This window comes from Theobroma cacao, chromosome 4 (assembly GCF_053813885.1).
Source record: "Theobroma cacao isolate CCN51 chromosome 4, ASM5381388v1, whole genome shotgun sequence".
NCBI classification, from domain to species: Eukaryota; Viridiplantae; Streptophyta; class Magnoliopsida; order Malvales; family Malvaceae; genus Theobroma; species Theobroma cacao.
In genome coordinates this window covers 37,962,467-37,988,433 of record NC_142642.1, presented here as the reverse complement: position 1 = coordinate 37,988,433, position 25,967 = coordinate 37,962,467, and the positions used below count along the sequence as shown (strand labels likewise).

The window sequence follows — 25,967 nt, the reverse complement described above, 5'->3', positions numbered from 1 at the left end:
TAGGTAAGTGGAGAAGATTGCAAAATAGTTACATAGGCTCATGAGTGAAACATTCCATTACGTGACTTTTACGACAATACTATCATAAAAAAATAGTTATATTATTTTAAAATTTGATTTAAATTGAGTCGATTTATATTCAAGTTCTTGCATTGAAGATACACGTGTTAAGATAATTAGGTTCAATTTGGAGATTATATATGCACATTTCCCTGCAACTATATGTGAATGACTGATTAGAGAAGGCAGATCTCTTGAGCAACGTTGCAAATGTAATTGCACAACATGGTGCCTAAGAAATAAGACTCTAGTGCCTACACCAATTTATATCGCTCATTACTAACTCTTTTCAAAAAGCCAACTGAAGTGATAAAAAATGAATTCTTTAAATATTTGGTTAACTAATTTGTAAATACATTTTTTTTATTCAAAGAGTTGATTTCCAATTTTTTACTTTTGTAATTTAAAATGGACTTAAATGATATTGTTCTCATTAGTGGCAGTGGTATAGACTTCTTAAATGTCAATATATCTTTCCTGCAATCCAAAGACAAGATTTCAAGTTCAAGTTATGACTTATATATCCTCCACAGATCGAAGAAAAAAATGATAATTCACTAAATAATGGTTCCATGCCATTGCATGCATTCGAATGGAAGTGGTTCCAAAAAAAAAAAAAAAAAAAAACTGGTTCATCACTCACCCTAGGTAGAGCAAGTTGGTATTATAGGAATCCAGTGAAGAAGATTAAATGTACTAAAGCTATGTAATTCTCTAGGCTTCATAGAATTATATGCATAGCTATATATAAAGTGGAAAGTATACCATTTCCACGGTTGACTATTGCAACCAGTATGCCTTCTTGGCAATTCTTTCACATGTCTGTCACTCTCTGCATTTGCAAACCTGAACGAGTAAATTTCGAAGAGACTGCAGTTAACTCGAGGATCATTGTTGATGGTCATCATACTTGGGAATTATGTGACCAGATGGGGAAAATACTTATTGAATGAGCAATCTCTCCCTCTATATAATTAAAGGTATGTATAATATTCCCTGCAAATAGACCTTTGCATCAACTTAATTAACTAGGCACAGTCCACCGAACATTTTAAGGAAGCTGTCTGCATAGATAGCTATATTATATATATGAAGGTAATCTTAACTCATGTTGATTCATTGTTCAAATTTGCACTAAGCTTAGCTAAAAATATTGATGTTTCCTATATATAATTCATTTGAAAGATTAACTGCGTTCCTAATGCTAATTAATACCAATGATATAATGTGTTAAGGTTAAAAATTGCTACGAACTTCATTGAATAATCAGGTTCTATGACTAGACAAGAATTCCTAATTCTAATTAAGGATTACATATAATTAGTTTTTAAGTACCTCTATATAGGACTAGAGCCACATATGACAAAAAGAAAACTCATCTAACATTTCTATAAATAAACTTCACATGCATGTCAAAGAACCCTAGGGTAACTTACATAGTCTCTAGATACATTAACAATAGTACTACCATAGAATTGGAAGAAAAAAACATCAATGTCATCCCTCAATTCAATCATTTTCACTGTTGATGCTACCCTAAAAGAAATGATCTTAAGAATTAGATGTAAAGCCAAACTAACGTGGTATCATCCTGCTTAATTTTATGGGGACTGTATAATAAATTATATTTGTCAAACTAATTAATTAATGTCGAGCCTCAAGTGGAAAACTACATTAAAATTGAGGAAGAAGAAACATGAAGGCAGATGCTGAGTTATATGTTGCCTGATCAGATTCAAAAGGGAAGGAATTTAAGGAAGAAGAAATGAAAACATGCATGTTTATCTTAAATTAATATTCATTTACAATCTGAAACATACACTTAAATAAATGGAATTTTTAATAAATTAAAAATAAAAGAAAACTTTTGCTTGATTTCTACTTAAAAACACCAAATAATACACTTACCCTCAGAGAGCATTGACTATATGTGCTTCATTCAGCGGATGCTTCCATCGTTCATCTTTCAATTAATTCCAGAAAAATTAAGAATCCCTCTTCTTTTCTTCGTCGATCCAATATCAATGAACGTCCTAAAGGGAAGAATCTAACAAATAATGTTTTCTCTGCTGAAAAAAAACCCTTAAGAAAATCCCTTTGCCCTATGAAACAGTAGCTGACTAAATATTTCTCCACTGTACAATAAAATTCCTTTAACACTAGAATTAATACACGGTTCGGGATAGAACACAGTATACTGTGTACTATGGATGGTGACCGAGTCGAAGCTCCAAATCCACTTCATCTTCTTTTATAATTCCCCTCCTCACTTCACGATCATCTACATGCGTAGGGCCAATTTGTAGGCTCAAATTTGCACCCAAAAGCTCTTCATTCATGCTCAGAGATTGCGACCTGGCAGGGACAAGAAAATCACTTTCATAGTAACCATATGGGAGTGTAGGGCTAGACACTGGTGGCTGAAGATACATGTGATAGTTCCGTTGAGCCTCCAAAACCGGGTAATACTTTGGCGGTTCGGTCGAAATTGGTGGCAGATATCCAGGGTTCATGTAGTCCTCATTCATTGGCTCACTTGGGACCGAAGAACTCGTTGGTTGCTTGGCCTTGGCTCGATCTTTGCGATGTATGTTCATGTGTCCCCCTAAGGCCTGAGCGTTGGTGAAGCCTCGCTTGCAAAAAGTACACTCGTAGGAACGTTTGGTGGTTGCGGCCGTGTCGCCCTTGACTCGATCAACCCGATCGTTTTCTTCACTTGAAGCATCCGAGCTTCCTTGTTTCCCTGATTCCATTCCCAACCAAAATTTATAAAACTCTTCTACCTAAAGTTTGGTATTGGCTTAGGATATGGAGATGGCTACGCTCCCAGGAAGAGAGAGAAAATGGTATGGTATTAAAGAAGGGTTATATAGAGCGGAAAAAGATAAGAAGAAGGAACATAGAGACAATTAGAAGACATTGGCTTTGTCATTGCATTTTCTTGGTATTTGTATTTAGGGGGAGAGACTAGGTTTTGGCGTTTGCATACGGACTTTTCCTTTCAGTCGGCTTTAAGATGGATCCATCTTTAGTAAACTATTTAGTATATAATTAACTCTCCCTGATCACACCCTCACAAACAGACACTTTGATTTGGTTGTGAACTTCTGATTTGTGCTCATGTTCCTTTCAGCGAGGTTTTCTCAACGCGGTACCTCTTCCCTTGGGACTTAACCTAAATACCATGAACTTGTATATTTTTTATTATTAAGTTACAAATAGAAAGTGAAAGATTCCATGAGGATACATATATATATATATATTGTATTCTAATTTTTGAGGAAAATTTGATCATTAATTGCCCCATCTTGACATGCAAATATATTTTGCATACAATATTTCTAGTTCACGAGTGGGAGATATTCTAAATTTCAATGGAATGATCCTCATCTTAATTTATATGTGAATGCAAATCCCTCACAATAGGGAGGAGAAAGGATGATAATGAAAGACATATGTAATCAAACCGCGTCGTTCAAGCATCTTTGACATTATTTTCCAATAGCTAGGTTTGAAAGGTAAGCCAAAAATCAAAGTTTCTAAAATTTGTTTCTCCCCCCCAACAACTCCCTATAGTAAGGAAAATGGACTTTCAATTCAACATCACCCCGTTTGTTTCCCCTATTTAGACTTCCTTGCTGAAGGGGAAAGAGAGATCATGTGACATATTTCCATATTTCAATTCTTATGAACAACTCTGAGGCAAATTAAGTTAGCATTTGGCAGCATTCATGTGACCTGATGGCATGCTTCATCATCAAAGGGGGATTCTTTTTTTTTTTTTTTTGTTGAGGCTCATGTCCTATTAGCCACATGCTTTATTCTCATTCATTTAATGCAAGCTAGCTACAACTAACAACTGACTCCAGTCTATAATCTAATAAAAAGGCTGAGAAGGGAAAGGAGGGAGCAGTTCAAAAAGAATAAATTGATGTAACCCATTAATTATTTTTATTTGGACATCTTTCTAACATACCTTATGTCTTTTAGTGTATGCTGATTTCTTTTTAGATTGGTAATTTGGGGGTTAAAGACGGCCATAAGAACGCGTTTAAGACACATAATCTTTGACATCGTCCCTTGACACAGCTGCTCTTTTTTCAGGATCATAAGGTGTTTGCTTCTTTGAGAATAATTGTAGTTTTTGTTTAATTTATAAATCGTTAAGATGTTAATCAGTCTCGTACAAATGGAAGATGGGCGTCAATGACAGCAACGTAAGTGCTGTACTTCTTACCTAGTGCCAGTTCATTCATTGTTTCATCTAAAAAACACAAAAGAATTGGGAGAGACCTTGACCGATCCTCTTGTCCTCCTGTTTGATTCTGTTTTCTGTTTCCTGAGAAAATCCCAAGCTTCAAAACTGGGCTTCAATAATTAAGAAGCATAGTGCATCTATTAATTATGGGTCCAAAGTTTTGCTTAATAAGTCGAATTTTGTTCCTGGACAATCATTTGGGCCAAAGAGATTAGAGATTGGGCTTCTTCTGGATTGCTTTGAGTTTTTATCAAAGCTTATGCTTGGTGGAGAAAATGGGATAGCACTATGACTTTGAAAAAATGGCAATTAATTCAGTGCCATGTTATAATTAAAAAATAAAAAAGAAGAAGAGATGGTTAGAAAAATCAAGTGATTTTAAAATAAGTTCCATGTTAGTGAAAGCAATGGAGAAGGGGGAACTAGGGAGAAAAGGGAGATCAGGCGTAGAAGGGGCCAGGTTGAGCACCAAGGTGGATGGCGATGTGCGCCGACTGTAGCTAGGCTTTGCCCTTTTTCCTTTATGCCATGCGTCTCGCTTTCTTCACTTTCACTAAAACAAGACCTTCTACGGCCTCACCCTCCTTCCCATTTGTCTCTCCTCCTTTCTCTGTATTTCCTTTCACCATCCACGTGTGGGGACCTCTCCCTCAATTAAAACAAAAATTCTCCTTTTCTTTTTTTACAATTCCTTTAACTTTTAGATAGTTGGTATCATATCAATGAGGTTAAGCTTCATTTGATCCCACACTCCATGCATTAACTTAAAAGATTGCCGAGTTGAAACCAATGTTAATTTATATCACATTTTTTATTGCCTGAATAGGAGCGGATTTAAAAATTTTTTTGAGTGGTGTTATAACTAAATCTATTTGACTTCAAGTTTTTGACCTCACTCCCTATAAAATTATAAAAAAATAATGGATTAATTAGAATCATTAACTATATAAAATTCTAACATAAATAATATAATTAATAAGAATTTTTGATAGTTTAGTGATGGTATCTGGTACCTGGTACCACTCCACTTTATGTTAGTCTACTCCCATGGATGGGAGAGCAGGGTATGCATCATTTCACATTTCACATGTAAATCTCAAATTTGACCATACAATGGAATAGGGAAGATCCCGAGTACAAGTATCTTGAGATCCACATTGTATTATTGGAAAAAACTCACTTGCAATACCTAGTCTTGGGTCTTGAAGTATGATATATTACCATCCTTATTTGGTAAGTCTTAATTAGTCTTCTGACAACCCAAGGACCAAGAAAACGAGTTTTTGTTTGAACTTTTTCTTACTTAAAGATCTAAATTAATTAAGTGACTAGCTACATATGAAAAGAGATAGCAAGCTTCGCATTTGATTTTCCCCAAGAAGCACTTTTTGGTGTGTGTTATTAATGGGAAACGAATGCAAGTTTAGTTCAAAACGACATAATCAGTCAATCACTCAACAATGGCATAATATAAAGTTTGTAATAACATTTAATTGATTGAATGAGTCGTGAATGCATGCATAATTTGCTTTGATTGTGCATGCTCATTTGCTTATAAACGTACGCACAACAATTTGCTTAGTTGAAAGTAATTGAGTCGCACATCAAAGTTCTTTATTTTTATTTTTATATTTTTTATGATAAATTATCTTTTATGGGTAAATCTTAAATACAGATGTCACACATCAAGAGTTTTCCAATCGGTTTTCCTTATTTTTTTGTTTAATTTAAGTGTTAATTTTAGATAATTTAACTATAGTTAAAGTGAGTCCACGAGGATTTTTTTTTTTAAAAGTCAGTCAACGAGGATTGATCCGATACAAGAGAGTCTATGCTATTAAATAACAGGGCTTAAAAAAATTATGAAGTTTTTAGAGGATGCCTAAATACCACTTTGTAAAATAATCTTATAAACATAATTTAAACTATTTTTTTTTAAATTAGAATTTTATTGAAATTGCACCAAGGGAAATAGGGATGAGCAAATGAGTGGATTAAGTGGTTTGGTCCACCATACCTAAAGACTAAATAGACAAAACATTTTTAGAAAACCAATCAAAATCGACCAAACATAAAAAAAGATCAAATTGACCAAACATAGAATTGGTTTGTCAGTTTGATTTTGGACTAATTGATCAAAATTTTATTATTTATTTTTTTTTTACAAATTATAATATTAAAACTTATAAACTTCATCTATAATTATAAAATATGCAAATTATGTATATAATAAATATATATGTATACTTTATTATATATATGAAATTAATGACACAACTTATATGTTATAATATTTTAATTTTTATATCAAAATTTGTATAAATAATAACTAATTATAAACAATATGTTATAAAAATTAAGACAATAACCAATAAAATTATTAAGTGTAATCATATAAATAAAATCTATTATAAATTACAGTAATGCATATATATAAATTAAATATATGTATATATATAATATATTATTATTATGTATATATGAAATTAATGACATAACTTATATGTTATAATGTTTTATATCAAAATTTTGTATAAATAATAACTAATTATAAACAATATGTTATAAAAACTAAGGTGATAAATAATAAGGTTATTAAGTATAATCATAAAAATAAAGTTTATTATAAATTATAGTAATGCTTATATATAAATTAAATATATATATAATGTTTATACAATTATATATATATATATATATATATATATATATATATACACACAAAACATTTTATATTATTGAATATTATTAAGGTGTAATAATTATAACATATTAATATGTAGGATATTTACTATCATATATTATAATATTAACATATAAGTGATATCATTTAAAATATATAACTTATAATTTCATATTAATACAGGTTTATAAAAAAAAATTGAATTGTTATGATTATGATTTGTATACGTACATATAATAAATTAATATATTTTAAATGTATTATTAATTAAGTTTATTATCAATTCTTCTTAATATATATAAAAAGCTAGTTTGGTTTTTTGGATGGATTAGTCTAAAAATTTTAAAATTGAGAACCGATCAAAAAACTAATTAGATCAAACATTTTGGACTAATTGATCCAATTGATCAATTAGACTGAACCATTTTATCCAAATCGTATTTAATTTGGATGGATAATTAATTTGATTTAGTTTTACTCACCCCTAAAGAGAAGAGATATCACCCTTTCAAAATACTTACAAAAAGAGTCTCTGTATTTGATATCAATGCTTCTCACCCAAAATAGAGATATAATTCCCAATCAAAAACCTATACCTATATTTCTTGTTCATTTTTTTCCCATGGACTAATTCCATGTGGTATATAGGCAAGGGTATCCCTTCTACCAAAAGATATTAGTATTTAATCTAAAAACTTTCCTTTAATGAAAATCACAAAGTAGTTTACTCTTTTCTTTCTGCAAAATTATGGCTCGAATTTAAAATTTTTATCAAAATCTCACCTTATCCTTACTATTTGAGTTAAATTCAAGTGAGACGTGACAAATTAATTGGTACTTTAACAAATAGAGTAGTGGTGTGGGATTTCTTTTTTGTTATTGCATTTGCAATGAAAAGATATTTATTTGCTTAAAGTGTTTTCAAGTAATAATCATCCTTTTTACATAAATGCAAACCCTTTCTTCAGATTTGACAACATTTTGATTCTACATATTTTGCTATAACACTTTAAACTTTATATACAAAAGAAAAAGAAAAGGTTCCCTCCATGGCCACCTAATTTTTCTTTCATTCAATATGCAAGGAACATGGGATATTGATCCTTTATCGGTTGGCAGAAGTTGAACATGTAACAATTTTTGAGTACTTTGGCAAGCGTTTGGTCTCATTTGTCTTTGGCGAAGACAGTATCTAAAAGAAGTTTGAATGGACAATGATAAAGAAGGTGACGTCGGTTCTGGGCTTCTGGCCCCTCCCCTGAGGTTCTATAATCAATCACATTTCAGTATCTGACTTGAGTGAGGAGTGCTTGTACATGCTACATGTTTGTAACAGATGTGTTGGATTGGATTGGATGTGCCCTGCCCCATCTTTTCTCTCTTCAGTACAGCTTTAACAGTTTTCGGTTTCACCCTTCACATTACATTTGATTAGGCCACTCTCTTTGACCTCCTTTTCTTAAGGGCATGCCATAGTTTTCACCTCTTATAAAATATTCTCAATTTATTTGTCAAAAGCAAAACAGCATTTGATTCAATGATGCGTGTATATGTTTGTTTCGAATTCTTTTGCTTCCCTTAATCAAAACCCTTAAAGATAAAATCTCTCAACTTATGGTTTTGAACTGTTTGATAAGGCTCTAATACAACATAGTACATGCACCTTAATTCAGGGCTTCAATAAAAAAATATAAAAAGGGGGGGGGGGGGGGGGGGGGAGGGAGGGTGGAGACGACAGGAGAGATGAAGAGGAGGGGAAAGAGTGCCCTATCAATCAAAAAGAGGGCTGTCAATACATAAAAGTGCATTTAGGAGGAGAAATAGTAGTACTGAAATGTTATAAATGAAATGAAATGACAGAGGAGAGGAGGTTGGGGGGAGGGGAGTGGTTTGTAAGTATGTGAGTGTTGTGTCCTGACTGAATGCCATGTTGGGAAAGAGTTTGGGTCTATCAGTTCTCTGTAATGCTTTGAACTGACCTAAACCTCTCATTCCCTTTAAGGAAAAGCCATCATACCATTTGACACCCAGACATTGTCGGGAACATGCAAACCATCAGATTTTGGGAAAAGCATCCAAAGAACCCCCCCAAAAAAAAACAAACCCTCTCTCACCACTCAGCATGTCCTTTTGACATGGCGACCATTTCGGTATCAGTATGTGAATTATAGAGATTACTCCTCCAATTCATCTTTATCTTCATCCTCATTCACTCACCTTCTCATATGTAACTTCTTATTTCATTAATTGCTCATTTTATTACGTTTGTACTGACTGTCCAAGGTGTGCCAAAATCTTGCAACTTTTGTCTGAGAAAAATCTTTCTTTGGTTTATTCTAAGATATCTTGTGAAGGAGGAATCACATTATGATATTCAAACCTTATCATTGCTTTTCTTTTTTCTCTCTTTTGCATGAGTTTCTGTTGGAGCTGACATTCAATTTACTATGAATACTTCAACATTTTTGCATATAGTTCATCATTAAATTGATATGAGTAAGTATATATGCTCCACTTAACTAAATTTAAATCATTGCAATCACCTAATATGTACTCGCAGAGGTATAATAAGAAGGAAAAGGAAAAAGATATTGTTGGCTTTTGTATGCTAAAAAATTGTAGTTAACATTTAGAGATTATTATGAATTTTTGTTGAATTGTTAAAATTTTGAAGTAACGAAGTTGGCATTATGGGTTCTGCTCAGTATACACTCATGCCTGTGTTGGAACTTGGTTCCAATAATGATCTGCCATGGTGATTGTAAATAATGCAGAGTATAAGTGACTGTATGGAAAATGACTTGCTCAAAAAGTACCAGGAAGTCATTTTTCCCTATTTCACTACAAATTTTATTTTCAATAATGTGACATTCCATCCACCAGTGATTCAAAAACAAACTTTAAACTGTCATATTTTTCCTTTTTATCAACATAATCTATTCAAAGCAATATTAATTTATAGATGCAGCAAGCAATTTTAAGATTTGTCTAACAATTGACAAACTGTCATGAAATCAATCTCTTGTTTTTGTTTATATTCTAACTTGTTAAGAGTAGAAACTAAATAAATATTATCAAATCGGAACAAATTATTCTTGCCTTTTTCCCCCTTCTTTGTGTTTAATTACCATTCAAATTCGATTGTTTTGTCAACTATGGAACATTTTTTGTCCTCATCTTCCTTTTGGCTAGGCAGCCAAGCAAAATTTTTTCTTCATATATGTACTATATATTTTGGGGAGAGGGGGTTTATTTGAATTTGTTCCTCACCTAAAACAAGAGCTAGCTAGTTATGTTTTCTAACTAAAGCAAGCTACCTTGATATAATTAATATACCTAAGAAAATCATTCAAACATTAGTTCTCCTTATATTTTCTTTGGCATATATTCACTAGTAAAACATCATCAGGTTTTCTCTTCTAAGTAGGTCAATTACACAAAAAGAAAGCTGACCACTTGAACTATTTTACTTTGGGTTTTAAAATTTTGATTAAACCAACTGTTTGTAGTTAAGTACAGTTAACCTAACAAGAGTATTTTGTAGTTTGTACACCAACAACGTTAATAACCAAAGCCAATAAGAAAAATCAGGATAAAATTAACACACGTATATGTAAGGAGAGACAATAGAGATAATATTCATACAAAATTAATTAACAAGATGGCTTTTCCTTAGCTTAAAAGATGTGCAATGCTATATAATGAAGAATTAATTAAGCATACTTCATTTAAACATAAAACTAAATTGTCAATATATGGTAGGTATATACTACATGGTAGATTCCTACTGCTGAGGGGCCGGAAGATGAGAGTCATGAGAGACTAGCACATTCGGCTATGATATTCTAACATTTAAGCAAACTGATAAGACATATTTATGTAGCATTGCAGCTTCATGATTGAGTTGATTTCCCAGTGCATGGTAAACAAATGAAGCTTATAATTGATCACAGACTTCAATATGCCAAATTGGAAGCACCCAGTCCTTGGATGTTAGTTGATAAAGCTGCAACAAATTCATCAAAGAACTAAGAGTACCCCAATCGAAGTTCCAAATCCAAATCTTTCTTGGAATCACTAACCAGACCGATCTCCAAGTCCAAGTCCAACCTTACATACTCAGTCTTCTTTAGGAACTTATTACACTCATAATCTTTTAATTCTTTAACTCCATAAAACGATTTTGCACCCTTGGTCATGTTAGTTGAATCCGAGCCTTTCGAGCTTAAAGGATCCATAAGGGTACCATTCACTCGCCATTTCTTCATTTCATGACTAGGGGAAGCAAAAGAAGAAGATAAAGAAGAAAGAGGAGGAGAAACCAGGGAAGGTAATGTGGATGAGAATGGAGAAGAAACCAAGGATGAGGAAGAGAAATTAGGGTTAGGGTTAGGGTTAGGGTAAAGGTTAAGGTTCAGACAAGGGGGCTGACCATGATCCCTTGGAGGTGATTGTCTTAGCCTGGCTCTGTCTCTCCTGTGAACATTCATGTGACCACCCAGAGCTTGAGCAGATCTAAATTCTCTCTTGCAGAAGCTGCAAGTGTAAGACCTTGGTGGCCATGAAAACCCAGCTAGATAATCTTCTCCAAAACCTTGATTATTACTGCTCCGTGTATCCTTAAGCTTGAAGTTGTTCTGGTTGTCGTAGTTGCTGCTGCTGTCTTTAATGGCTTTACTTCCAATACTATGGTCTTTCAGGCTGTTACTAAAACTGTTCCTCTCCATGGATTCTTTTTGGTTCAGTCAGACCTGGCAAGATCAAAAAGACAAGAACAGTCTAGCTCATATCATGTCAATTTATAAAGAAACAAAAGAACCCCACCTCTCAAAAGTTGGGACTAGAAAAAAGAAAGAGAGAGAGAGAAAGAGAGGGGAACGCAACTGACCTGAGATTTATGGTGATGATATGGAGTTGGGTTCTCGGTCTCAGAGAAGAAAGTGATTAAAGTTGCAACAATACAGGCCATCAAATTCTAAGCCAAGAAGCTGAAAATCCCATTGAAGGGGTAACCCATCCATATTTTCGGTCACTACATACTATATGTAGAACCTCGGCCCGCCATGTTTCGCCTTTTTGCCATATGAAGAAAAAACTCTCCAACTATTTTATAAATTGTTTTATACGTAACTGTTCCAAAGAAATTAATTTAGGAGATGAGATCAGTGGATGGACACCTTACACTGAACCATACAACATGGCCAGATGCCATTGGTTAAAATCAGACAAGTCAGAGGAAAGAGAAAATACATACTAGCTTGAATGCTTGATTTCCCATGGTTCTTAGCTTTTGTACCTCTGTGGAAAAAGGAAAAATAAATGATGAGATTAACACAAGAACTCTGTGTACTGAATGTTTGAATAAGGCTCATTGATTATCAGAACCTAATTAATAATGGACTAATAGGAGTACAAGTTATCATTCTCATCCATATCTGGACCAATCGACAAGAAGTACTATGGCTACAATTAATATTGAATGTCTGCAATGGCAACTTGAATGAATTGAGTACGGAATCAATCACCAATTCACCGTGCATGAACAAGCATTAATCTTGATACCCACAACTGCCCTAATCATTCATTAATACTCATCAAACTGATAATCAAATGACTGGTACATGGAGCTTATTCTTAGACACATTCATTATCCTTAGATTTTATCCTACCCTTGCATCTTCCTTTTTGCTTAGATTTTATTTTAAATGATAAACGAATATCTTTTTAGAGCACATAATCAAAATTTTCTTGATGTCATACTAGTGATTAGTAAAGTTTCATTTGCAAATAAACTTAATTTAATTAGTAAAAAAACTGAAGATGTTCCCTTAGTGTTGGACCTCAACTAAAGGAATATACTAGAGTATTTGTCCTTCATCAGTTACTCTAAAAAAGAAAAAAAAAATTATCAATGGCGCGGCTAAATTCATAATTATTGTGCTTTAATGAGACATACATGCACATTACTTCTAACTTATTAACAAGGAAGCAATAAGTCAAAAAGAAGATAATTAATGTGCTTTATCACTTCTAAAATTATTATTATTGTTATTATATATAATATAACGAGGACTACTAAGTCTCTTTCATTTCCTAGACCAAACATCTTTTTCAGAATTCAGACTACTAGTTTAAATGTTGCAAATTGAAGTTCTCAAATTCTAAGATATTTTCTTGGAAATGGAAAATTGCTAATACATTAGTATTCAAGTTTTACTAATGTTCTTAGAGTCCAACACGTATATAATTCATAAATAATTAATCTGAAAACTATTTGTTCAAAAATATAAGATTAAAATTTAAATAGTACAATAAATTTGGACTTCAGTTACATTTCTTTAAACAATATATTTTTTATATAATGAAATCTTAAAAAGTGTAACTATTTAAACTTTTAATTGTATTTTTTTTACATTTAGTAGACATATCAAACGTTTAGTCTTTACTAATGTATGTAAGCTCTATAACTACATTTTATTCATAGTGCTTTTATAAATTTTTATAGAACAATTAAATTTACAAAATTACTGTAAAAGTATACAGACAGAAAGTATTATTGAAAATATTTTTAATAGCATATTTTTAAATTGTTAAATTTGTTGTAGTTTGAAGGGGAAAGTTAAAAATTGCCAACCTTATACATGCTTCATGACAAACACAATTCAAAATCCGGTGATAGTTCTGTTTTACCATTAGAAGGAAAAGTCGACAAAAGTCACACCCAATTGATTTAAAATCAACACAAACCCTTCATATAAAATAGATCTTTCAATGTATTTTTAAGTCTATGCCAGCCATAATAAACTATACTGAATTAATGCCCCAAAAGGGTTTCTTTTTTTTTGCTAAAAAAATTGTGAAAAACCAAGGAAGAAAAGACATGAAATCGTTAACATGGGAACACTGGGATAACGAAAACAAGGTCATAACATTCCCTACGTTTTTCAACTTTTGTTCCTGCTTTACTTGGATGTTGAAAATGGAATGGAGCTAGCTACAATAGCTACCGCTAAAAAGTACCAAAAAACAAAAAAAAGAGAAAAGGTAGTAGCTGTATATAATTGCCAGCACAACGCAGATGCAACAATGCCTGCAGCCAATATCATATCATTCGAAAAAGCTTTGATTTACACAACATTATCTCAAAGGAAGGAAATCCCAGTGCACCCCCCCCATGATTTCCTTTCCTTATTCTTTGAGAATAAGGGAGCAAGGTTCATCAGAGAAGCCGTTTAGACAAAAGATACTGCCCCATTTAGCTGAGATTTACTAAAAGACTAGCAGCCAATTGGGTGATCCCGTGTCATGCTATATATAGCCGTGATTTCATTAGGTTCGGCAGCCGAAATTGCAGTGTTTACCCGCAGTGTAAGAGGTTGCCGTCTCTTCCACTCATAGTTTAAGATTGCAGGTTGTTATGTATATTTTCACTAGAATCTGAGGTTTACAGCTTCCTTTAATGCTTAATTACTTTGTTTACATATGACAAAAATGGAAGTGGAGAAAGTAGTTAATTAGTACAGGCTAAATTGTGGTTTTGTTGGCTGTTAATGAATTACAGTCCTGATGGGAATTAAACAGGCTTTGCCATTTGGTTGCTTGTCTCATCAGCTTTGAATCATTTCGAGTCTTCTTTTTTTTGTCATTGTTTTTCTAATCTCCGCCTGAAAAGCACATGGAAAGTATCAACAGGTAAAGCAGAAGCTCAAATGCTCTTTACAATGTGCATTGAATTTATGCGGGTTGAGACTTGAGAGGCTGACAGATTGGGAACTCCTTTTCGTTTGGATTCTGAATTACGGTAAGGCTTGCCATTCGCTGTTCACAGCTCTTTGTGTTGATAAGAGATTCCAATTTCCAACGGGGAAGAAGGTCCTGAGACCAGAAGAAAATGGCAAAATGTTCACTGATCTGAGCAGATCTTCCATGGTCCTGTTGTCACATTTTTCATGTTGGCCGCTAATTAACTATTTCATAAATCAGGGCACCCTGTCAAATTTTTTTCTTTGTACAAATTTTATTATCAAACAACTATGAATTTATGCATCATTGGGAAAATAAAGATAAGACTTTTGCTATATCAAGAATTGATAGCCAAAAGAAAAATTATTATTTTCATTCTTTTATTTTGTAAAGAACGAGATAAAAATTATTAGTTCATGGTCCATTTCATTATGTAGTCAATTAAGGAAGATTAAGAATCTGCTATTGGCATTTGAAAAATACGCACAAAAATTAAGAACTATTTGAGCTATTCGCTTGAGATTAGCCCAATGGAGCGGCCTATGGACCATGGTGAAAGTTTTGTGTCGTCCGCAGGTGAACCCCTCAAAAGAAAAATGGGCTTTCGAGCCCAACAAGTTTCTGTAGCTCATAAACCCAGCTTTAAGTGACGATTGAACTCCGCATTAAAAGGACGTCAAAAGATGATCTCATATTATCTCAATTTCTTCTATTAGATGAAATCAGATTAGGCCTGTTTGGCATATCCCCAAACTATCCTAGAGCACAAATTTTCACAACTGATACGTAATACTAGAACCCAGACCCAAAGAACAGGTTCCAGGCAAGAAAACATGAAAATAGACTGAAATTTCACGGTTATATCCGAAAGTCTTCAACCGACTCCACATATAATAGTTGTGCGAACTTCAATTGTTTTCATCAGTGTTAGATGCACCAGAAATATGAATTTTGAGAAACTCCAGTTCCATCTCTAATTGAAAGTTCTTTTGCCTTTCATTCTCCAAGTCCAACCTCAACCTCTCAATTAATTGCAACAATTGATCTTCTCTGCTGGTCACATCCCCTCCAAACAGGGTAATTAGATCTGTCACCCTCTGCCTTTGATCATCCAAACTCCTTATCAGTGCTGTCAGGCCACCCACCATTATATCTGTATTAACAGTACCTTCAATTCCAGCCTCATCTCCTACAATTCCCTCAATGCCTGACTCTTCTTTACCCCCAACTCGCCATGATGATGGTGAAGAAGCCTCATCTCCTCCCTCCCCTCTTGAACTAAGCAAACTTGACTCTGTTTCTGGTGAATTCAAATTTATCCTCCCAGAGTTACTTAATCCATCCGCCTCGCCTACCGTTCCTGGAATTATCATTTCGCCACCAAAACGAACCTGTTTCACAATTGAATCCTCTTTTGATTCATCGGGGAATACGGGTTCTAACTCGAACCCATCTTCGTTGAAGTTCCACCCACTAATCCTTCTATATTTAACAAGCTGAGACACTGACTCCCCATCAACATCATCATCATCTGCTTCAACATGAACACCCTTGCCAAGAATCTTGCTTACCCTGAATCTTTCTTCAACACTAGACAATCCATGCAACACATTCTTCACAAGAAATTCAGAACCTTTGCAACTCTTGAAAAAAGAATGTTTCAGAAGTTTCTCTGCCGAGGGTCGCTTTGCAGGATCTTGATCAAGACACGAGGCAACCATATCCTTAAATGCCTTGGAAAACTTCTTGCTTTTACCTTCTTTGCTATTACTTTCATAATCAGAAAACCTAAATCGTTTGGTAATCTTCATGATTAAAGACTTTGAAAGAGGTAGATGAGATAAAGGAGGCCTTCCATGGGCTAATTCAAGTGCAGTTATACCAAACGACCATATATCAGCCTTGAAACTATATCCTGTATGCGAGTGTATCACCTCTGGAGCCATCCAATATGGGGTTCCCGTCACGTCATTTAGCATCAACGGTGATGAAGATGTTGATGAGCCTGATCCATAACCCGGATTGGACTCATAAATCGAAGCGGAAACGCCAAAATCGGCAAGCTTAACACACCCGTTTGAGTCCATCAAAATGTTGCCAGCCTTTATATCTCTATGCAAATGCCCTTGGTTGTGAAGATACGACAATGCATTTAGGGTTTCTTTGAGAACAATGGCAATGCATTGCTCTGGTAAGCCATCAGGGAAAGAAGATGAGATTATGGATTGTAAAGAACCGCCAGACATAAAGGGCATCACCACCCAGAGACGTTGGTCGACTGTAAAGGAACAATGAGCATTGAGGATGTTAGGGTGTGAAAGAAGCGACAAGATCTTGGTCTCACGTCGAATGTTGTCGAAATCTTTGGACTGGTCAAGATCAATGGATTTAATGGCAACAACAGTTGAATTCATGGGAGTACATTCGGCTTTGTAAACTACGGCACTAACACCAACTCCGATTTCATCAATGATCTTGTAAGCCTCTGATTCTAATGGGAATTGAAGCTTAGGATGATGTTCTTGTTCATGAGCCATGGAGTTTCTTTTTTCTTTGCTTTCTCTCTGAGTGAAACAGAATTCTTCTTGTTGTTTGGGATGGGGTTTTTCTGGAGGATTCTTGAAGAATATAGATGAAGGGAAGAGAAAGAAAAGTAGAAAGGTTTTAGGCGGTTTTCTTGTGAGGTTTGAAAAGGAAAGACATTGTTATAGCGGTGATATATTTATCTATGAGAGGGTAAAGGGGATACATGTGAATCTACAACTACTTTATCTGTATAAAAGAAAGAGAACGAACTTCAGGCTTCTAGCATTAAATAAAAAGAAGCAAAGGCCAAAGGCAATGGGATGTTGCCCCAATGGGCATTTGGAGCTAATTAATATTAATTGGTTCTATATCTTTGTTGCAATTAATAAAATCTATTTTTGGACCAAAAAGCATTGGAGACTCCATTATAATCAGCATATATAGAGAGTTGATGTGATTATTTTATATAGTTAATGAAAATATGAAAAATAGTAATGAGGTGATTGTTTGATGCAATTGGTGAAAGATAAGGAAAGCAATGATAAACCAATCCAAGAAAACTAATTTTGGATAAGTGGATATGCTCTCATCTTTTCCAGACTGATCTGGTCCTTGGGCTACACTTTCAAGGCTGCTTCAAATTTTACTCCAAAAGGGTAGCCACGAGCCGATCAGAGATGATCTACCAAGAACTTAAAAAATGTAATTACCTATGTAAGTCCCCTGCTTTTGGTTTTTTGTTGCTGCTTTCTGAATTAATGATTAATTGTTTAACATCAATCATTGAGTATTACGCATTGGAATTCTTTTCTCCAATTTCCAAGCTCCAAACAGTGAATTAGCATACCATTCAATGGAATACTGGCAAAAGCAAAAAACAGAGCAGTACTATTTCTTGCCAAATCTGTTTCTTCAGTTCCTAAGATCTCCTTTTATCTACCTTATAGCCATTTAATTTGTTGCTAACAAGTTTGATAACTAGATTTGTTACTGGTAAATACCAAAGACTTACCCCTGACAGCCTCTTATTTGAAAAATTTCTGCCTCCTTTGTCACAAAAGTTTAGGATTTGATACTTGAAAAGCAGTAGGCTGATAGCAGCAGAGGAACTTGACAGTTCAGGGCATGAGAATCAAGGATCCAAGGCACAGGAAACAAGTGGAAAGTGCAAGAGAAAATAGGGTAACCGAAGGAGGAATCCGTCCTTTGTCCTTCCTGAACATCATCCCTTCAACTATAGGGAAATGCACCATTAGGATGAAAAAGGAGAGGAAAATTTGTCCAAACATCTCATTCCAATTACTTCCCTTGACAATTATTCTGGCAAGCCCTCCGGCGAAGGAAATCATGTTTAAGGAGACTAATGTAACCAGTGGAGCAAGAACGATTGTTGATGCTTGGAAATTGAATATTCCCTTTTGGTAGAATGTAACTTGTTCATCATCTGCAACTTTATTTGTGGGCACGAAGTTGGCTTCCCTCAAACCAAAAAACTTCAACACAGCGTTCAAACTTCCAATGGAATAAGATGTAACTGACTTCATCATCCAAATCCTCTCTTCATTCCACCATGTCCACATTGGATCACCCGTTGACAGAACTTCCTCTAAATGTTTCAATTGTGACATGATAAAAATATATGAATAGATCATAAACCATGAATCTGAAACCTGTAAGAGAGAAAAAAAAAAAAAAAGTCAGATCCTCTTAGTGAAGAAAATCCAGTTTGGTTAAAATAGAATTGCTTTTTAATGAACGCACCTTGGGGTACAAAGGAATGGCATTCAAGAGGCAAAGTTGAGGAATAGTAGCTAAACACCACATAGGCAAGGAATAGAGGGGCTGAAGTGAAAGGTGGGCATAACACATTGTTTGAAGCAGGGACATTCTTGATAATCCATAAATCAGAGGGGAAAACCGTGAGAGGGCAACTTGGAGCACCCCACAGTTCCACCTTGCACCTTGTAATAACGTGTCATTCAACTTAGTTGTGGCGGTGCCCAAGAATGCTGGCCTTGGGGGATCACAAAAGAGAGAATTCCACCCCTTGCAGTGCAATATAAACCCAGTCAAATAATCTTCTACCACGGAATTGTACAAGAATCCAACCTGTTTTTTTTTTTTTTAGGAAACAAAACCTGAAAATTTATTGGCACATCAACTAGTCTATGATAGAAATAATTATATTTGAATGTCGATGCTTGCCTGTTTTCCCCACTGAGTTTCTTTCTCGTATGTGCAGGAGGCTAAATTTCTGGTTTCTTCTAGCAATCTGCTTGGCGAGTCCATGTTGTTGACAGAGTTGTGATGGTTGCTCCGATGAAGTGATTTCACTAATTCATTTGATGGACCAAGATATTGTTTTAACTGAATGGGGTCGGTATCTGGATTGAAAATGAAAATTAAAGCCATACAGTCTAAATGAAAAATGCTACACATTACAAAATCCGAGTAGAACTATTTCAACGTTTAAGTCCAATATGATGAGTTTTCTGAGTAATTCTGCTTAACTGGTTTTTTTTTCCACCCACCTTCTTGTACTATATCTCCATACAATGCCTTTCGCTTCATGTAAAAGCCCGTTCCAGATAACATAGGTCCCTGCAGTCCATCCATACCAGGCCACTTTACCTAAAAAATGAGATCCAACAATTGTGTTTAATGTTCAACTAAGCAGCAAACAAGAACATTCTCACATATAAGAGCCTCCGTTACTGAACCTGAAAACAGGGGCAAACAGAGCACATTTTTCTTATATTTCTTACACACACATACACTTGTGATTACAACCACATTACTTACAGTAAACATAGCAGTAGAACAAGTTTCATTGCACTAGCACTCGTCATCAGCATTAAACAAGTGTTAGATTACACAAACTGATGCCCATGCAAGATTACACGTATGGTTCTTAAAGACTAAACCAGTTATAACATAATTCTGAAAAAGATTGTGCCTAATGCAGGCCAAGGGATCATTCCATTATTACATGTAAGTGTAACACAATGATTGTAGTTTCACTTCATTCACGTACCAAGAATACTGATCTTAATTGGCCATCGTATATATCCATCGTACTGAGATTGTGGAATTTCTGAGGGAATTGAACAAAAGCTAGGTTGGAAGAGATTCTAGGATCCAAGTGGAAACACATTGCTTGTAATGCGGATGTCGGGTCATTGCAGCGCATGTCGCAGTCTAATACTAATATGTAAGGCGAGTTGCTTATCATGCTGGACACCCTAAGCTACAACAGAAGTAAAACCAACTTACAACTTCACGATCAGTCGTCTTCTGCATGAGAAATGTGTTTTGGCAAAACATATAGGGAAGAGAGAAATTACAAGAACATTGAGTGCTCCAGCTTTGAAATGGTGAGGAGAAGAAGGGCTTTTCTCACGAGAAACGTAGACGAGAAGGGGCATCTTGGCTTGATTGGTGTCATGGGATTCATCCTGTATCACCTGCAAAAGAATTCCCAATGCATTTGAATGCTTTACTAAGGCAGGTCAGTCGTGGGCCTCTCAGCTGAATTTGGTCCATGGAGCTAGTGGATCGATTATGTTTTTGTTACAAAAGGCCAGATCTAATGGACCCTATTTCGTATCTGCCCTTTCTATGTATTAGCGACCCAAAGAAATACCAAAACCAGATGCTAAAGCCCCCATCACCAACCATCGTGATCTGCATCATTTATATATATATAATAAACTTCTCTATTTCGTTTTCCTTTTCGGCCTTTTCCCCCAAAATCAATTTTCCCATGATCCAAAAGATTAGACAAAAACAAAACATGGACATATTCTTAAAGTGGCCAACGATTTAGTGATTTACAGAGATATATTAAAGAAATACCTCAATATGTGCAGGATGATTTATAGAATTCAAACTGCAGGTTTCTCCCAGCATCCCACCACTGCTTCCTGCTTTCTTCACGTGCTCTTCCAACCATTTGTATTGTTGCTGCACCAGTGTTGACCCAAATCTCAATTATTAAATTTAAACAGTTAGTAGATTAATTCCCCTTGCACAAGCATTACAGATTCCGATATATGCTTGTATATAATTATAGCTAATAAATAACAGCTGCAAGTGATAAAAATCCAAGTTCCAAATAATTTTTTAAATATTTATTTGGAAGTGTTATTTTATTATAAGATTATTGTTTTTTAAATCCATCTTAGAGTTAATTAAAATGTACCACACTTGTAGAGGATAGTTTTCTTTCAATTATAAAAAACGCTTATTTTGACTAACAATAATTATTGAAGTATGAAAGTAACAAGGTCTTACACATGGAACCAAGAAAGCTGTACAAAATGCTACACAGAATTCATATTTAGAAGTGAAGTTGATTTAAGCGGTATTTTTTTATATAAAAAAGGAATTATAAACGGTAATGAAATTATATTAAGTCCAAAAAAAAAATGTTCAAACCTTGATCTTCTCTTTTTCTTCGTGGTATCCCTTTTCCCCAAGATCATCCTCGTACCTTGAAAAATAGGCCTTGGGACATCTGGTTTTTATCCCAAACCTCGTACAAAATGGAAGCCAAGACCTACCAAATTTCCAAGCCTCTCTGATAGCATGTAAAGTTGAGGAAGAACCACCATCATCCGAAACATAAACTGAGAGCTTCCCTATCGGATAATCCAGTGCCATTGCTGACAAAACAGTGTTCATTACCTCCAAAGGCGGCTCCTTCTTGGGGTCTGCAGTGCATATAAACACATCGATTCCTGGTAGTTCTTCCCCCTTTTCTTGCAATAATCTCTCGGGGAAAGTTTTTCGAGAAACGGGTCTCCATAGATAAGCTTGGTTGAGTAGCCAAAGAAGAGATAGAATAAGCTCAGAGGCAAACATCAGGAGGTGAGGGAGAGAAGGTCTTGAATGCAACAAAGAAGAAACTCTGTAGAAAATTAGGGAAGTTGCAGCTATGAAATGGAGGAGAGCGTAAGAACGGTTGATTATGGCAGGTCTTTTCTTGGGGTTGCAAAGATTGAAGGGAAGAGGCTTCATCTTGCATGCTAACATTTGCTCCCTATCCAGTCTATTAAATTTCTCTCATCACCTTCATTATATATAATTGTATAGTAATTTATTACCATTTAATACAGACAGATTCGACATGTACTATGTTCATATACTAATTAACTGGAGCAGATATAAATATAAAAATTGTACTAGAAAAAAATTAACTCCCTATTGTACAAAATCGGATCAAATGAAATAGAGAAGATTAAGTGGACAAAAACATTGGGGCTAGTGGGTAGGAAGATGATGCGATTACGGATGAAACGTGGAGGGTGAGAATAGCTGGATAAGGTTACCCAAGGTGTCTAGAATCGTGGTGGGATTTCTCAAGAAAGGAGTTGCAAAACGAAACGCAAATAGAATCGGTAATTACCTTATTATAGGATTAATATATTTATTGAAGTAGGCAAAGTTCGGATTAAGTCACTATACGGAGCTGTCTCCGTATATTGGAAACAAACGATGACAAACAACAAACAACGTGTGTGTGTGTGTATATGTGTGTGTGTTCTTCTTATAATAAACCGACATAGAGAGTACTAATCTGAAAATTTTTGGTCAAAGGGGCACTCATTGTGCCGTCTTAGTGTAGAAAGACAAAGAAAGTTTATAAATGAGAATGATGTAATATGCCAATAAAAATAAAAACTTGAAGTTGACGTGGCATAAAGATTTAGTCATATGACAAATTTATTTTTTATTGTGATGACTTAATGTAGCACAACAATGTTATATTAAATTTAATTAAGATAATTAGTTAATTTTTAGGTATAAAAATTTATAAAATTTAAAATAAAAAAATAGAAATTTAATTAAATTTAATAAAAAATAATTTATTTGAATTTTTATAAATAGTTGAAGAGGTTCTTTAAGTATTATGTGATGAAATTTAGGAACAGAAAGGAGAGGGAGAGAAAGAGGTTGAGAAAGATAGTAGACAAGAGAGGAAGAGAAAAAACAAATGTATAAGTTTTTGTTTCTTTTTTTTTCTGCTTAAGAACTTAGTTAGTTCTCCTCTCTTTAAATAGCTTACAAATCATGTTATACAATGAAACTTTGTCCAACAATAGGGAGAGATTATAGGGTCAATAATGGTGTATTAATTTTCCAAAATTGGTGTAGCGTCTTTTTACAGAAAATAGTGCAAGATATGATGCTAATCTTGTTGCTGATATATTGTTGATTTGCTATTGGTTTGTGAGTGATTTGGTGCTATTTTGTGAGAGATTTCTTGCTTATTTGTGATTGATTTACTACTGGTTTGTGAGAGATGATACTGTTCTACACTCCCCCTCAAACTTGACATGGAAGGAGATCATACTCCAAGTTTGCCATGAAATGCTTCGAAAGTGTGTCGAGGTAATGCCTTAGTGAGTATGTCTACTACTTATAACTTTGAAGGAATAAACTTGGTTTCGAGAGATCCTAAGGCCACCTTTTTTCGAACAAAGTGATAGTCAATCTCTATGTGTTTTGTTCTAGTATGAAACAAAGAATTAATAATGAGATGAAGAGCTGATAAGTTGTCATAGAAAAGTAAAGATGGGCGAGCTATATAGAGACCGAGATCATGCAATAAGTAGGATAACCAAGTAAGTTCTGCTACCGTTGAGGCTAAAGCTCGATATTCAGCTTCAGCATTAGATCGAGCAATAGTAGATTGCTTCTTAGAACTCCAAGAGATACAATTACCACCAAGAAATGTGCAAAAGCCAGTAGTGTATCGTTGTGTGGAAGGACAACCTGTGCAATCTGCATCTAAATAAGCAGAAAGAATTAAAGGATTTTGAGATATTAATCGAATACCGAATGACATAGTGCCTTTAACATATCTAAGAATTCTTTTAACAAATTGAAAATGGTATTTAGAGGGTGAATGCATAAATTGAGAGACATAGTTAAGACTAAAGGTAATATCTAGTCTAGTTAATGTTAAATATTGTAATCCACTAATAATGTTTCGATAAAGATGGTCATCTTCAAAAAGTTCAATGGTGGGAAGGATATGTTTGGATGGTAGTGGGGTAGAGAATGGTTTACAATCAAGCATTTGGGCTTTGGTAAGAAGATCGGTAGCATAATTGGTTTGATTGAGAAAAAGCCCCTAAGGAAACTTATAAACTTCTATACCTAGAAAGTAATGAATGAATCCAAGATCTTTCATTGAAAATTCTTTGTTTAATGTTTGAATAAAATCATGCAATGAGTTTGTGTCACTACCTATGAGAAGAATGTCATCAACATATACAAAAAGATAGATGATGTTATGTGTGTTGTGTTTAATAAAGAGTGAGAAATCTGCAGTACTACAAGAAAAACCAATTGAAAGAAGGAATAAGCTAAAATGATCAAACCAGGCACGTGGAGCTTGATGGAGACCATATAAGACATTCTTTAGTTTGCAGACATGATTGGGCCTACTAGTGTCTTGAAAGCCAGGTGGCTGCTTAAGATAGACAACTTCAGAGATGGTGCCATGGAGGAAGGCATTCTTTATATCTAATTGTCTGATATCCCAATTATGTGCTAGAGCAATAGTAAGAACAACTCTAATAGTAGCTGGTTTAATGACAAGAGAAAAAGTCTTTAAAAAATCTAAACCTTGCACTTGGGAGTATCCTTTTGCCACCAATCAACCTTTCAATCTTTCTAAAGTGCCATTTGACTTGAGTTTTGTCTTGTAAACCCATTTACTTCTAATGATATTCATATCAGATTTTCATGGAACAAGTTCCCAAGTTTCATTGGCATGGAGTGCGACAATCTCTTCTTGCATTGTAGCTAGCCATCTTGGATATTGAAGGGTAGTTTTAAGTGTTTTAGGTTTAGGAGGTATGTGGGCTAGGAATGTGTATGCTAAAGATGCGTATTTGGGGTTTGGTTTGACAATGCCACTCTTAGATCTAGTCGTCATTGTATGTGATTTTGTTTGAGTGCATGATGGAGACTGAGTTATTTGTGAGAGAGATTTGTTAAAATTGGATAGTGAAGGAAGAATATTAGTTTGTGGTGTTGAGGAAGATGGTATGACAATGGAAGAGAATTCATGGTTAAGTTGGTCTAAAGGACTATCATGGGTAGGAAAGCATTGTTGTGGATTGAAATGTTCACTTGTGGTTGACAAGGTGTGATCAGATTGTATGAAAGTGGATAATGGGATTGTATTTGGTGAAGACTCAAGATGAGATTGGTTTAAGTGTTTGTCTTGGATAGAGGAAGAAGGTTCCATGTTTTTTTTTTAAAACTAGTTTGTTGGTTTTGTTCATAAACAATTGGTAGAAATCTAAACTAGGGTATTGTTGATGAGGCTGTGATAAAGTCTGTAGTACCTGCACCTGTAGACCATTCACTAAAAGAAGTAACTTCATTAGTAGTCCGATTGTTAGAGAAAAACTTGGTCGGTTCTTGAAAATGATAAGTTTCCTTATCAAAAACCACATGTCGAGATATATATATTCTTTTTGTTGAAGGATAATAACACTTATATCCTTTGTATACTTCACTGTATCCAACAAATACACATGATAAGAAGTGAGGGTTAAGTTTGGTCTTGTTGCAAGGTTTTAAGTTAGGGAAACAACGACAACAAAAGACTCTTAAGGATGAATAATTAGGTTTTCTATTGTATAAAAGCTAATAAGGGCTCTTTCATTATAATATACT

At 34.5% G+C, this 25,967-nt stretch overlaps 4 protein-coding genes across 6 annotated transcripts; all 4 read right to left on the bottom strand.

Annotated features, from left to right (window-relative positions):
• Positions 1 to 1,839: 1,839 nt before the first annotated feature.
• LOC18603159 (C2H2 and C2HC zinc fingers superfamily protein) lies at positions 1,840 to 2,882 on the bottom strand. The gene has a single exon (XM_007034974.3). The coding sequence runs from the start codon at positions 2,811 to 2,813 to the stop codon at positions 2,265 to 2,267; it is 549 nt and encodes a 182-aa protein (XP_007035036.1). The 5' UTR covers positions 2,814 to 2,882; the 3' UTR covers positions 1,840 to 2,264.
• Positions 2,883 to 11,029: 8,147 nt separating this feature from the next.
• LOC18603158 (transcriptional regulator SUPERMAN-like) lies at positions 11,030 to 11,728 on the bottom strand. Its single transcript, XM_007034973.3, has one exon. It carries the CDS (start codon positions 11,726 to 11,728, stop codon positions 11,030 to 11,032), a length of 699 nt encoding a protein of 232 aa, XP_007035035.3.
• A 3,710-nt stretch (positions 11,729 to 15,438) lies between these two features.
• On the bottom strand, positions 15,439 to 17,357 carry LOC18603156 (Protein kinase superfamily protein). Its single transcript, XM_007034971.3, has one exon. The coding sequence runs from the start codon at positions 17,279 to 17,281 to the stop codon at positions 15,653 to 15,655; it is 1,629 nt and encodes a 542-aa protein (XP_007035033.3). The 5' UTR covers positions 17,282 to 17,357; the 3' UTR covers positions 15,439 to 15,652.
• A 782-nt stretch (positions 17,358 to 18,139) lies between these two features.
• Positions 18,140 to 22,615, bottom strand: LOC18603153 (quillaic acid 3-O-glycosyltransferase CSL1-like). Of its 3 annotated transcripts, XM_007034966.3 has the most exons (8): positions 21,708 to 22,615; positions 21,126 to 21,233; positions 20,615 to 20,734; positions 20,305 to 20,517; positions 19,802 to 19,901; positions 19,476 to 19,654; positions 19,032 to 19,379; positions 18,140 to 18,940 (listed from the first exon to the last, which is right to left on the bottom strand). In XM_007034966.3, the coding sequence occupies exons 1-8, from the start codon at positions 22,302 to 22,304 to the stop codon at positions 18,389 to 18,391; spliced, it is 2,217 nt and encodes a 738-aa protein (XP_007035028.3). In that variant the 5' UTR covers positions 22,305 to 22,615; the 3' UTR covers positions 18,140 to 18,388. The 3 variants fall into 3 exon arrangements, with proteins under 3 accessions (XP_007035028.3, XP_017975685.2, XP_017975687.2); XM_018120196.2 differs by lacking the exon at positions 20,305 to 20,517; XM_018120198.2 differs by lacking the exons at positions 20,305 to 20,517; positions 20,615 to 20,734.
• Between the last annotated feature and the right edge of the window lie 3,352 nt (positions 22,616 to 25,967).